This window comes from Myotis davidii, unplaced genomic scaffold, assembly GCF_000327345.1.
Source record: "Myotis davidii unplaced genomic scaffold, ASM32734v1 scaffold330, whole genome shotgun sequence".
Lineage (NCBI taxonomy): Eukaryota > Metazoa > Chordata > Mammalia > Chiroptera > Vespertilionidae > Myotis > Myotis davidii.
This window is the reverse complement of record NW_006283770.1, coordinates 6,673,546-6,687,030: the sequence shown is the minus strand read 5'-3', so window position 1 is coordinate 6,687,030 and position 13,485 is coordinate 6,673,546. Positions and strand designations below refer to the sequence as shown.

Here is a 13,485-nt window from a genome sequence, read left to right as displayed (position 1 = left end):
TCCCAATTTATTGGGCTTAAAAAACCCTTTTTTTCTGGCGGGCACCTTTTGGACTTGGCACTCTACAATACACACTAACTGAAAACTTATGAATGAATAGAGCCTACTCTAGGGATTTCTAGGAAACCTTCTTTGTTCAGTATTATGGAATTATGAGCTGTTCAAAAGACGTTTTGCGTGTGCTTTTCTGCAACAAAAAGTTATTAAGCACACTACTTGTCCTTTCATTGCCAGCAATTTTTACAATACCATTTCATTTTGGTGTAAGGAACTTATTAACATGGGAATTTTTATCTATTACTTTCATTTTTGCTGTAATTATTAAAAAATGTAATCCACTCAACTCTACCATACTGTACTGAGTGATTTTTCTAAAGGCTTTTTCGGTATGAATAGCCGCTTTGTCTCTAAGCTAAATGGTGTCAGTCCCTATGTTTTTGACTAACGTGATTCTCTTTTGAATAGATATTTTGTCTCCTTTTCATTTGCCAGCCTACCCTCTAATTATTTAATAATATTTTGACGACTGCTCTCCTTTTCATTGTGGTAAGTGGAGACTTGGTAATGTTATATTTCAGGCCACGGCAACTCAGACGCAGTAATTGGAAGCCAGTTGCTTATTCAGACTCTAGGGGCATAAGGGGGACTCATGACAGTTTTGTATTGTGGGAACAGGCCCAGTGGGAGTTCTGGGAAAAGGAAGCAAGAAGAGATGGGCGCTGTAGGAAGGCTTTATTGGAGGGGTGGACTGCACACTAGAGGAATAATGTGGCTGATACACAGGAAATGACTGACATTTTTCCCTAAAAGGTTCTTTGCATTGTGGTTATGGTTTGCTTTAAGGCCTCCTTTTCACTATGAACTTGACATTTTTGGAAAGATTAAGCAACAATAGTAGCACATTGATTTTTTTTTTCTGCACAGTGTCTTGAAGCGTTTACCCTGTAAAACCTTATTTATAGGTTTTAAATGACTTTATTCTTTAATTTTTTTCCCCTGAGCAGTTGGCAGTTACAACAGAATGAGTAGGGTATTCCTAAGAAAAAAAATAGTTGTCTGAACATTAGTGCCCATGAACTCAGTGTTCTGTGGAGGTTAGGGCAGTAATTCTCCAAGTGTGATTCTCAGACCCTCAGCATCAGCCTCCCTTGGGAAGTTGTTAGAAATGGACATTCTCTACCCCACCCCAGACCTACTGAATCAGCAAATCTGAGGGTCAGGCTTGGAGATGTTTGTTTGTTGGTTGGTTAGTTGGTTGGTTGTTGTTTTTTTCACAAGCCCCCTTCAGCTGATTCTGTTGTGGACTCAAATTTGAAAACCACTTACTTGGGGTATTTAAAAGCCTTCAGAGGTGTCCATGAATGCCCTGTATATGTATGTATATGCATCTTTTGGAGGAAGCAGAACCAATTGTCACTGGGATCTCAGAATGACACTGACCCCAATGATGCAGAAACTACTATTGAAATATCAGGATCCAGATTCTGTGTTTCCAGTCACAACTCTGACCTAATTTCTCTGTGTTTTCCACCTAGGGATCTACAATTCGGTCTTAAGGGAGAGTTACCTGCTTTCTTGTTTCTGAGAGCTTCTTGGTAATGAATTCCATGTAGTTGTCAGCCTCCTGCCTCCTTGAAGCACAATGAGAGCAAGTATTTCATTAGAGAGATGTCTGGCTTGAGTGTCTGAGAACCAAAACCCTGTCTCTGCAGCAACTCAAAGATCAGCATCTACAACATCTTTGAAATGAATATTGGTTTGTTTGTTTTAGTTGAGGTTACTCATGTTGCTCTGAAATATTTACCTGTGGGTTTATGAGTAGGGGATTTTAACCTGCGGAACTCAGACCAAACAAAGCACTCTGAGCATAAAGTCATCGTTCACTTGTTCAGCGAGCATTTCTTGAGAGGTTCTGGTCTGTGCTCATCAATGTGGGAGCCTAAGGCACACAGAGAAGAATATCATTCCAGTCTAGAATGGGGCGAGAGGAGGTAGGGCAGGTGGAGCTGTAGAGTAGCTAGGTACATAAAATAAATAAAACTAAAAGACTTTAAGAAAAAAGTGACTAGCCGAAACCGGTTTGGCTCAGGGGATAGAGCGTCGGCCTGCAGACTGAAAGGTCCCAGGTTCGATTCTGGTGAAGGGCATGTACCTGGGTTGCGGGCACATCCCCAGTAGGAGGTGTGCGGGAGGCAGCTGATCGATGTCTCTCTCTCATCGATGTTTCTAACTTTCTATCTCTCTCCCTTCCTCTCTGTAAAAAATCAATAAAATATATTTTAAAAAAAAAGAAGAAAAAAAAAGAAAAAGAAAAAAGTGACTAACTCCTCTTGGGGTTGGGGCCTGTGGGGATGGCAATGTGTCTGAGACTCTTTCGCAGAAAATATATTTTCACTGAGTCTATTGGAGGAGAAGGAAAAGCAGGCATTAAAGTAAGCATTTCAGGCAGGAATAGCACTCGGATTGAACAGAGTCAGGAAGGAAATCAGAATGTGCCCCAGGGATGGTGAGACTTCAGTGGAGATGAAGTTCCTGATATGTTGTGGGTGGGGAGCGACAAAAAAGAACCCTGAATATGGAAATAGAGACCAGGTTATAAAGATCCCTATATTCTAGGATGAGTTGAAAGTTGTGAATCCTATTTCATAATATTAGTGTTTCTCAACATTGTTGAAACATTTATTTTGTTGTGAAAACATGTTGGTACTTTTATATATATGTGTGTGTGAAGCTATTTTTAGTATAAAATATAGCTCTATAGATATAGTAGTGTTTCCGACAAAATTTCCTACCTTCTGCTTGTATTGATGTGATTTTCTGTATACCTGTGCAAATTTGTTCTCTGATTCCTTTTGCTTGAAATGCCTTTCTTAAAAAAATAAAAGGGAAGCCATTAAAATTAGCCAGCTATTGACTGTGATCATCATTAAAAAACTAGTATGTGCTAACAATTTGTCCTATAGTTCTCATAACAGCTATTTGTTATGATCTCCCATTTTATAGATGCATAAACTTGAAGAACAGTGCAGTCTGAATTTTCTTTTGCCACACAGCTGAGAAATTGTGATATGACTTACTAAAGCCATTAGTGGGGATACATATAAGTAAAATATGGGTTCCAATATAAGTTTCTGCCAATCCCTAGATACATGACCTTGTAGCAACTCAAACTGGGTCATTTTCCTGCTAAAAAATCTTTGAGATAATGAGATTCCCATTAAGATTTATTTGTAGCTCCTCGGTCTTCTCTGTAGGGACTGTCCTTCTTGGCTGTGGGAGTCCCAATTATTGTTCTTGATCAATGCTATAACTCTCCTTACCCGGGAATAGTTTCTGGAAGAGGTTTGTCACTTCCTGGAAGTCAGGGGCCAAAATGAAGTGGTGAAAAGAAACAATAAATAATAGCCATGGAAGGTCTTTGAATTCTTGGGGGTTGTAATGTGACCCTCTTGTTATTTTCATTGAAACATGATTTTAAAATTGCGTCTCTGACAGTGTTTTTCCACCTTTGCTTTCTGCATAGGTTGCAGGGTGTTTCTGGTAGTAAATGAAATTCCTTGGTGACCTCTGTGTGCCTAAAACCTTTCCTCCTGGGTGTGGGAGAGAGAAGAAATTATTTCTCATCTGACAACTTGCTTGAGGGAATGATTTGTCAAAACAGAGTTAGTTCTGCCCTAGCTGGTTTGGCTCAATGGATTGAGCATCGGCCTGTGGACTGAAGGGTTTGATTCTGGTCAAAGGCACATGCCTGGGTTGTGAGCTCGATCCCCAGTAGGGGGCATGAAGGAGGCATCCGATCAGTGATTCTCTCTCATCATTGATGTTTCTATCTCTCTCCATCTTTCCCTTCTTCTCTGAAATAAATAAAAATGTATTTAAAAAAACACCAGAGTTAGTTCTGGTTTCCCCCTGGCTGGACTCCCCATGCATATTTATCACTAAGGATTCTGCTAACCACATTGCAGTGCAGACCAGGAAACCACGCTGTTCCATGCCGGGCTTTCTCTCTTTAGCATCTGCTGGCAAATACTCACTAAGAGAGACTGGGGATGTTTCCATTAATATGGAATGTCCGAGAAGGCTATTTAATTCTCAGAAAGCTCTTTGTTATCCTGAAGCTGGATTCTGCCATTCACCTCTACCCTGCTTTTCATCTGTCACCACTCCTGTTCTAGCTCAGTCCTGCAAAGGTGGGAAGTACTTGTGTAAAGAAAACACTGAGGATCCAAAGGACAGGGTTCCTTCTTAAATCACAACTCAACCAGATTCGAATTCAATACATGTTTGCCCATTTCTTAGTAGGTAAAATACACTGTAAAAGGAATGGTGAGCCCGAGCTGGTTTGACTCAGTGGACAGAGCATCACCCTGTAGACAGAAAGGTCCTGGGTTTGATTCCAGTCAAGGGCATGTACCTTGGCTGTAGGCTTGATCACCAGTCCTGGTTGGTGGCATGTGTAGGAGGCAACCTATTGATGTCTCTCTCACATTGATGTTTCTCTCTGTCTCTACCCCTCCCTTCCACTCTCTCTCTCTTAAAAAAAATGTGGTGGGGACACAAAGATAAATAAACCAGAATATTACTTTTGAATGAATAAGAAAAATAGAAAAGAATGTTCACAGCTAAGTACACAAGGCAACATAAAGATATATAATAACAAAATAAAAGTAAGAGGTATAATTCTTTTCAGTTGAGGGTGACATTTTGTTAAAGAGATTAACAACACAATGAATATAACAACAGAATGCATATGGCCCAGGGTTAGGCATTGATTAGTTTATAAAAACATATCTGTTCTACTTCTCTGTGATACAGATGCAGTAATAATATTACCCCCCTCCCACCTATCAGCAGCTATAAAAATGAATAAATCTAAAATCATTGGCATCAATACTGTAGCCTCTATGCAGTAAAATTCTCTTTGGATACCAAGTATTTCTATATTTATAGATTTTTAAAAAATTTATTCTCTCCTTGGTCAGAATTGAATTGATTTTCAACAAATTTTTATCACTTAAACATGATTTGTTCATGGCAGAAAGTAGACCAATGGTTAGTTCCGAAGGCTGCTCTGCTTTTATTTCCCTCTCATTTTCCTGCCTAGAAGAAACTGTTTTCTCCATCTGCAGTAAAACACCTGAATGTGTACAGCCTACAAGTAAAATGTAGTCAGTGACCAAGGCAAGTTCATGGAGGGTCAGCAAACTATATTCTTTGAATATGAGTCACGTAATATGAGCCCAGGTCTACTGACTGAGGCTCATGAGAGAGGTGGAGTGTCAGCATTCTTGGGTCAGGCTATTCAAAGTACCGATCAAATCCTTGGAAATTTGTGTGGGAATTCAGAATCCAAGTGGCAATCCCCAGTTAGCAGGCAGTGGTGGGGTTGGCTGCATACACAGAGCTCAGGGCTAATGGTGCAGGTTTGAAGATATCCTGAAGAGATGCGACCTTGGCATTCATGAGATGAGTGATTTCTATGAGAGGGAAAGTATACAGACCATACAAACAAGAACAAGAACAGCAGCTAATCAGTTTTGAGCCATTATTGTAAGATAAGCATGTACTTACTGAAATTACCGTATTATCCCAGAGGGGATTTTTATCAACATTTTTCAGACAATAGGACCAATGCTTAGAGATATTAGGCAAGTTTTCCATGGTCATACAAACAGTAAGTTGAAGGGATAGGACTGATGCAGTTGACTCATTTGTCCCCTTTGTCTGATTTTAGCTGTGAAAGTCATCTATCTCAGGGACACCCCCCACCTGCCACAGTCCCAGGAAAACTGGAACAGCAGGTCACTAACTGGCACCCATAGCTGCTGGTTTCCAAACCCTAAGACCCCCCCCCACCTGCCACAGTCCCAGAAAAACTGGAACAATAGGTCACATTAACTGGCACCCATAACCGCTGGGTTCCAAACCCTAACTTTTGAATTGGTATGTAATACTGCCTCCACTGAGGAGAAATGAACCCAAAACCAGAGATGGAACCTTAGGAAATGTTACTAACCTAAAAAATGGGAGAAGACTATCTGGTCCATACTTAAAGGACCATGTCTGTATCCTTTGCCCATTTTATCCCCAGTCCATAGCACAATGTCTGAGACAGAGTAGATGTTTAATAAATATATGTGTAATTAGTTAATTGACTGGTGATTGGTTACTAGTGACTGGATGAATGAAGAAATAAGAGGATAAATAGGGCAGTATTATATCCTGGAAGGGTCAAGAAGCCAGCTCTTAGGCTGAAATAATTAATAACAATATCTGTTAAGTGAGGGGTGCTGACTGTGCAAACTAATGGTCATGAGAACCTTCAGTATTTGGGCTTTGAAGAGAGGGTCACAAACACTTAGGAGAGGATAGATGCATCCATGTGGGTAGCTGCTAGTTGTAGACACTGGAAATAAGACCTGCATCTAGGGAGTGGATCAGGTAAGAGTGAGCCCAAGCCTGGCCAGTGTGGCTCAGTAGTTAAACATCAACCTATGAACCAGGTTGTTATGGTTTGATTCCCAGTCAGGGCACATGCCTGGGTTTCGGGCTCCATCCTCAATCGGGGGCGGGGGCATGCAGGAGGCAGTTGATCAATGATTCTCATTGTTGATGTTTCTATTTCTCTCTCCCTTTCCCTTCCTCTCTGAAATCAACAAAAATATATATTTAAAAAAGAGTGAGCCTAAGCAAGGTGTTTTCTTTTTTCTTTGCCCAAGAAAGTCTACTTAGTTAAAGGAAAAGGGGATGACTCACTGGAGAATAACAAAATTACACACTGGGCAATAAGAGGAAGGCCACAGGACAGGGTTCCTTCCTACTCCAGAGAGACTAGGGGCAGTGACTGTAGAGTCAACACCGGAGGGGCATTGGACCTTCCTCCTGAGAGATACATAATAGCATCTCAAGTAGACGAAGCTGTAGTTCACTAATCTTTCAGGCTTCGCCTTTTCAGGCAGAACTCCTCTGTGTCATTAAAGCAAGATGAGTTTGCCCCTCACTTTGCTGGTAAGTCTCTTCTGATGTATCCAAAGTGTGTCAGCCCACTCCTAATAGTCTGTTCTCTAAAAGGCTCTCTAAAAGGCTTGTAAGACATTCAAGTGGGGTAAGACTAGCACACATAGAGCTCAGCTATCACCTCTCTTGTTCTGACCTGATACATACTCTGGAGCTTGAAATTTCATCAGCCTTGCATTTTGCAAGCCCCGTCAGACCTTCAGATTTCTCTACTGTTTCTTTCACTTAACTTTGCTCATGTGCAGCCTGTATATATTTTTTTCTGTAATTTTCTCTCTGCCAGTAAAGGAAACAGTACTGATTCTGCTTTAACTGTGGGAGAGGCCTCTGTGCTCTGTCTTATTTATCATTTCAAAGCCTCCCAGCTCTGTGCTCATTTCTAAGCTACTAATGTCTGATGATACTTTCCAAGTCAGAACACACAGCTGTATAGTCAAACCCCAAGTTCAATTTTGTTTTCTGACACATCACCTGTTTTGAGTTTGAAAGTAAAACTAGATTTGTTGTGAAAAGTTCTCAAGAGAAAGGAAAGGGGGTAATAAAAAAGTTCTCTCCTTTGACCTAACCACTACCAAACCACTTGGAGGACAAATGTTTCCCTGGATCTCTGAAATGAACTTGTAGAAGTTTCAGCTCCTGAGGCAGGTACCATTACAGTTGTTATGTTATTCAAACTTCTGCAAAGCCACTTTTTTTTTTCTAGAAGGGTGGGAAGATTGTTTGGGGTTAGGCTGCGCTTGGTTTACCTGCTGCTGGTATAAATAGCTCTGAATTGTATTTTCGTACACGCTCAAGTAATCTAAGAACCTCAAATTAAAGAATAAAGCAGATCGACTAGTCTTAGGCACAAGCAGACTTTTTTAAAAGCAAAATTGAGTGCAATGATAGCTTTCAGAAATTGTGAAAATGTCAATGCAAGAAAATTAACTCTAATGTAAGCTTAACAGTGGAATTTTATTGGAAAAAAAACTTTATCTGAGCATGGACCATTTAAATAGTGAATATACAAAGTGAAAAAGAAGAAAATTACAGAAAGCCATGACTTACAATAAGAAAAAAAAAACAAGTATACTTTAATGATTATAGATTTGAGTGTGGAATATCTTGCCTGATTTTTGTTTCATCACCCATTTGTCATTGGTCTGATGATGTGGGTAAATATCATGGGTGAATGTCTTTGTGTTTGCTCAGCAGAGAACAGTTGCTATATGTAAATAGGGTGCCTCCTCCATTTGGATGCCTTGGGACATGTATAATAGATTAAGTTAGTTTTGTGCAGAGCAAACAGGTCTGTATTACCCAGAATATGAATAATGTCGGTTTCCATAATTGCTAACATCTGGCTTTCCATAAATCTGTTAAATTGCATGGAAGCAGAATGAGATTTCTGTGTCATAAGTACAGCAATTACATGGCGCTCTGTAGGCAATGTGGTCTTATATTCAAGTCTGAAATCCTTTGATTCTGGAACGACAAAGGCAAATCCAGGTTTTGCACTTTGTTTTTAGTGCTCACACTAGGTGTGTTCATCTTTATGCTCAGGTGTCTTAATTTATGAGAGGAAAACACTGCCAATATGTGTGCAACTTTGTGATGCAAAATGTTGAGAAAGCATACTATAGTTGGGCATTAAATGCCACTTCAGAGATTTTAGAGGACACCATAAATTAAATATCCTTCTGTAGCCACTGTTTGTGGATCTGTTGAAATTACTCTCCCAGACAATTTATGTAGTGATTTGTTAATGGGCCTTACTCTGTATTTATATTTAAACATTTGACAAGAAACTGGGATGGGAGAGAGGAGGGTAAGTTGCCTTGCTATTTGAGTGTGTTCCTATTTTGCTGTGTTTATCATACTTTGAACCAAACCCAAGGACTTTTCCACACAAAAACTTCGCAATTAAATGTATTCCCTAAAGAAGAGGGTTGTGGTTATGTCTTAGGCTTAGTGAATAACCCAGAGAATGAATTTTGGCAAAGTAGGCTCTATAATAGTGTCAGCCTATAAATTTCCTGAATTTAAGTAATTTAAATAAATACATCAAACATCCTCAGTATATTACATTGTAGTTGGCACTGAGGAGAGAAAAACAAAAATATTTAGTCTCCGCACTCATTGAGCTTACTAGTTATCTAGGGAGGTGGGTATATTAAACATGTTACTCCTGAGAGATAAATGCAGGAACATCACGGTATATGAAGTACAGAGGAAGCAAAATGTGAATAGTGACTGTCTTGCAGAATGAGGGGTGGTGATATCTGATCACAATTTTGATGAATACATGGCAGTTAAGATAGCACAGGAAGGGGAGTGCTTACCTTTTCAATGAATTACTTATATTCCACCCCATTGCAAATGGGCTGAGAAAAAGTAGAGTTAGGAAAAGGGGGAGTACTCAAATAAGAAAAGGCATGTTCTAAGTCAGAGACTGAGGAAACAACATGGTCTGTGTATCACTTATGGCTTTCGAGTGGAAAGGGAGAAAGGTAGAAGGTAACTGTTAAAATGTAAGATTGGGGCTTATAGGATTTGCTAGGAGTTTGAACCTTTTATTCTACCAGAGAACCACTGAGAGGTGTTCAGCAAAGGAGTGACACGGACACATTTGCTTTTAGAGCAAACACCACTCCCATGTGGAAAGTGTTTAGAGCAATGATCCTCATCTGGCTGAACAGAGCCAAGATGTCTGCATGCTACTTTATACCAGTTAAATCATTCTGTAGTAGTGGGAACTGTCCACCAGTACTTTTTCAAGGTTCCCTAAATTCTTTTGATTGGGCCCACAATTGAAACTCCAAGAATAAGAGTTAGAAGTGACTAAAGTCAGGGAGACCAGAAAGGAGGCTAATGAAATATCCCGGTGATAAGAATGTTGATCTGAGCAAACACAGAGTTTGAGAAAATCTAAATTTTATTTGTTATGATTATGTATGTAATGAGCCATTGGTCTAGCTATCAATTTATTCTCTATCTATATCTCCTAACCATATAAACTCAACTATAAATATGATGAGAGAAGTATAAGATTGAATAATTTAATTGTTTCTTTCAGCAAAAACTGGGGAGTCAGAATAATGCAAATGGATCACTTTAGTATTTTTCCACTTAATGCCATTACAGTGGGAATTCGGATGTGAATGGTTAATATGAATTTGCTTCATATTGTGAGATACTTAGCTGAGGAGGTGGGGTATGAATTTTGTCTAAAATATTTATATTTAATAAATCAAATCCAAAGATTTAGTCAGACTTTATTATGTTATCTACATTTTTATTTTCAAACAACCTTAGATTAAGTGGATATGGTTTTATACAAGAGATAAATGGGGGTCAAAGAGGCTCAATAAAATGATCAAGAACACATGGTGTGACATGTCAAATGACTTGTACGAAAATATTTATAGTATACACTCAATTAAATGAAAGATATTACTTTAAAATATGACTCCCACACTTTTAATTAGGAGGATTTGGAGTAGTGGAAGATGAGAGAGGTTTTAGGCAGGAACATCATCTAGTAAAATGCTTTGGCAATGACGTGGGCATGACCAGGAACAATGAGGAGTAATTGCGGTCTGATTATAGTTAACCTGGAATCTAGGCATCTTAATTTGGGATCATCTCCACAGTTTTCAAAGAAGAAATCATTATTCATCAACTAAATGTCTTGACTGAGGCTGCAGTTGGTGGGACAAAATAAAAAACTAAACCTCAGAATGAATTAGCTTCTAGAAATATTATTGGAATTTCTTAACATCTTCTACTTTGTACCTGTGCTGTAAAGCCAAGTATTATACCAATACAGTGCCTGCCTTCAGGCAGAAAAGATAGGTCATGTCTCTCTCGTTATTTTTAAGTTACAGTAGTTTCAAAATCTGGCAAACTTTTACTAATTGTATCATTCTCAAAATTTTAACTAAAAATACTGAAGAAGATTCACAGAAGCTCTTATGCTTGAAAATGAGTTGCAGTGTCCAGAGGGTAAATCATTTAAAGTAGACAACCCAGAAAATATTATAGTATACTGGAAGGTGGCACAGACTTTTGGATCTTGAGTTGACATGGCACAGTGGGAAGAACTCTAGTGCACCTATCGAAGCTCCAGGACACAATCCTTGCTCTGACGTGTGCTAGCTGTGTGACCTGTTAGCCATCTCTGCACTTTCGTTTCTTCTTTTGTATCATGTGAATAGCTCTTTCATCTTGCAATTAATTATATGGCATAATTCATGAGAAAAAAGGTTTTGAAATACTTTGAAGCAATATATAAAAAGTGGTAGCGGCTAAATTTATTTGATGCTTTTGAGCATTTTATTGCTTTGAGCACTTTAGGGGAAAATGCCAACTGTTAGGTCTGATCAAATAATTGAATTGATACCCTCTCCCCTGGGAACTGACCTTTAGGCCACTTCACAAGGGATATTCCACTTGCTTAGACCACATTTCACTTGCTAAGACCGTAATCTCTCACCTCTGGAGTTTCCAGAATCTGGACTTGCACAGAGAATTCTCTGCCCAGAAAAAGCCAGTCTAGAGAACTTTTAAAACCTCTGACTTCCTATCTTTTGGGGCTGGTGCCATTTTGGTGCTCAGCCCATCTGCTATCCAGATGACCTAATACATTTATAACCCCTTACCACTTTGGCTTTGAGTGTCCCTCCTTTGGTGACCCTAACACCAATGACATTTTTTTTAATTTAGCCCATAATAAAGTCCTTGCAATCTTATACATATTTAATATGAAATTTGGGATGTAGAATAAGTTAATTTACATTGTCCTTATTCTAACTTGTGTTTCTCCTTATCGTCTCATGAGGACAATGTCTTATATGCAAAGAATCTTATGCATAGCAAACGTTTGGCAACAATTTGTTGGAATCAATGTTGTCATTTGAAGGATAATTGAAGGGCATGACAGTAGACTGATCAGTGGATTAGAATACTCTGATAGACAAATGACCAATGTCTTCAACCAGCATAAATAATGTCATAAATAGGAAAAAGACTTTCCTTGGATGGTCTCAGAACTAGTACCAAGAAGTAGAAGCTACTGCTTAATATATTCATTTCAATTTAAGGAAGACATCTGTAAGAGTAATTCAGTGATGGAATTGGTTACCTTGTGAGGTAATAGATTGCCCGCTGGGGCTGAACAACTCCCTGGATTATTGTTAAGGTCACCTGAGCTTTGAATGTGGGGAAGGCTGACTGGATTTATGTTTTCCTTCCATACCTGGATATCAATGAAAAAAAAAGCAAAATAATTGTGTGTCTTTCATCACCATCTGCACCATTCCCTACCGTAGCTCTGAGATGTTTTCTCATTTGGTAACATGCTGCTGGCCATTAGGATGGCAAGGCTTGATTAGGAAAGCTCCTCCCAAGAACTGTTCCCTCTTCTTTCATCCTTGGCCCCAGGATCTGCTTGAAGTCTCCTGGTTCAGGGTTTCCCTAATTACCCACTTGTTCCTACTCGGCTGTAATCAATCTATTCACACCTTTGCTAAAAGACCCAATTCTCCATAGGGTGCATCTACACTGTTAAGGATGGTATAGTTCTTGAGACTATTCTAAAGTTAGTACAGAGCTACTACCAGATGATTTAGTAATTGGAGTGCAATCATTGCAAGTTTAAATCTCAGACCTGCCACTTATTAGCTAAATGATAGTGGGCATGATAATTAACTTCGGTGATGAGCCTCAGCTCCATTATTTGCAAGATAGAGATAAGAACAGATCCTCCACCACAAAGCTGCCTGGCAGCATAAATGAGATTATGCATGTGAGCAGCTTGGCACAGTACCTGGCACAAGGTAAATGCTCAGTCATGATATTGATGTTATTGTAAGTGATTAGTATTTTCTAATAATTGGCTGGATTCAAAAGCTCTATGCTTTCTTTATTGCAGACATTGATGAATGTGCCTTACGAACCCATACCTGCTGGAACGATTCTGCCTGTATCAACCTGGCAGGAGGCTTTGACTGCCTCTGTCCCTCTGGGCCCTCCTGCTCTGGTGACTGCACCCACGGAGGAGGAGTGAAGCATAACGGGCAGGTGTGGACCCTGAAAGAAGATAGGTGTTCTGTCTGCTCCTGCAAGGTAAGATCGATGTATGCTGCACAACTTGTGATGGTACTTTCTTCTCTTCCTCCCCACCGCTTCCTCCAGCCTCTTGACCCAGGGGCGTCCTGTGGTTCCTGAAAAGGCTTCTCCTCTTCTAATCCACCCAACAGCTAATGATGATGCTGGGTGGCAGGCATATCTGCTCTTAAGGAAAAGTGAGGTGTGAGCTTGAGAAGGGGCTGCAGGGCCGAGAAGGCAGTTAATCTTCCCACTGAAGGCCTGCAGTGCCTTTCATGTTGGTCGGCTGAGAGCTTTAATGGGCCCTCATCCCACACTTATACAGACTTGCTAATTAGAACTAGTCTTTGCCTGAAATGATCACCCGTATGAACTTGCTCC

At 39.7% G+C, this 13,485-nt stretch overlaps 1 protein-coding gene across 2 annotated transcripts in view; it reads left to right on the top strand.

The window, feature by feature from the left end:
• The window catches only part of NELL1 (neural EGFL like 1), a 687,144-nt gene that overhangs the window by 651,837 nt on the left and 21,822 nt on the right, over window positions 1–13,485 (top strand). For both annotated transcript variants that reach the window (XM_006753968.2, XM_006753967.2), the window contains one exon: window positions 12,929–13,122. In XM_006753968.2, the coding sequence (XP_006754031.1) occupies window positions 12,929–13,122 (194 nt within the window). The remainder of the gene's footprint in view (window positions 1–12,928; window positions 13,123–13,485) is intronic.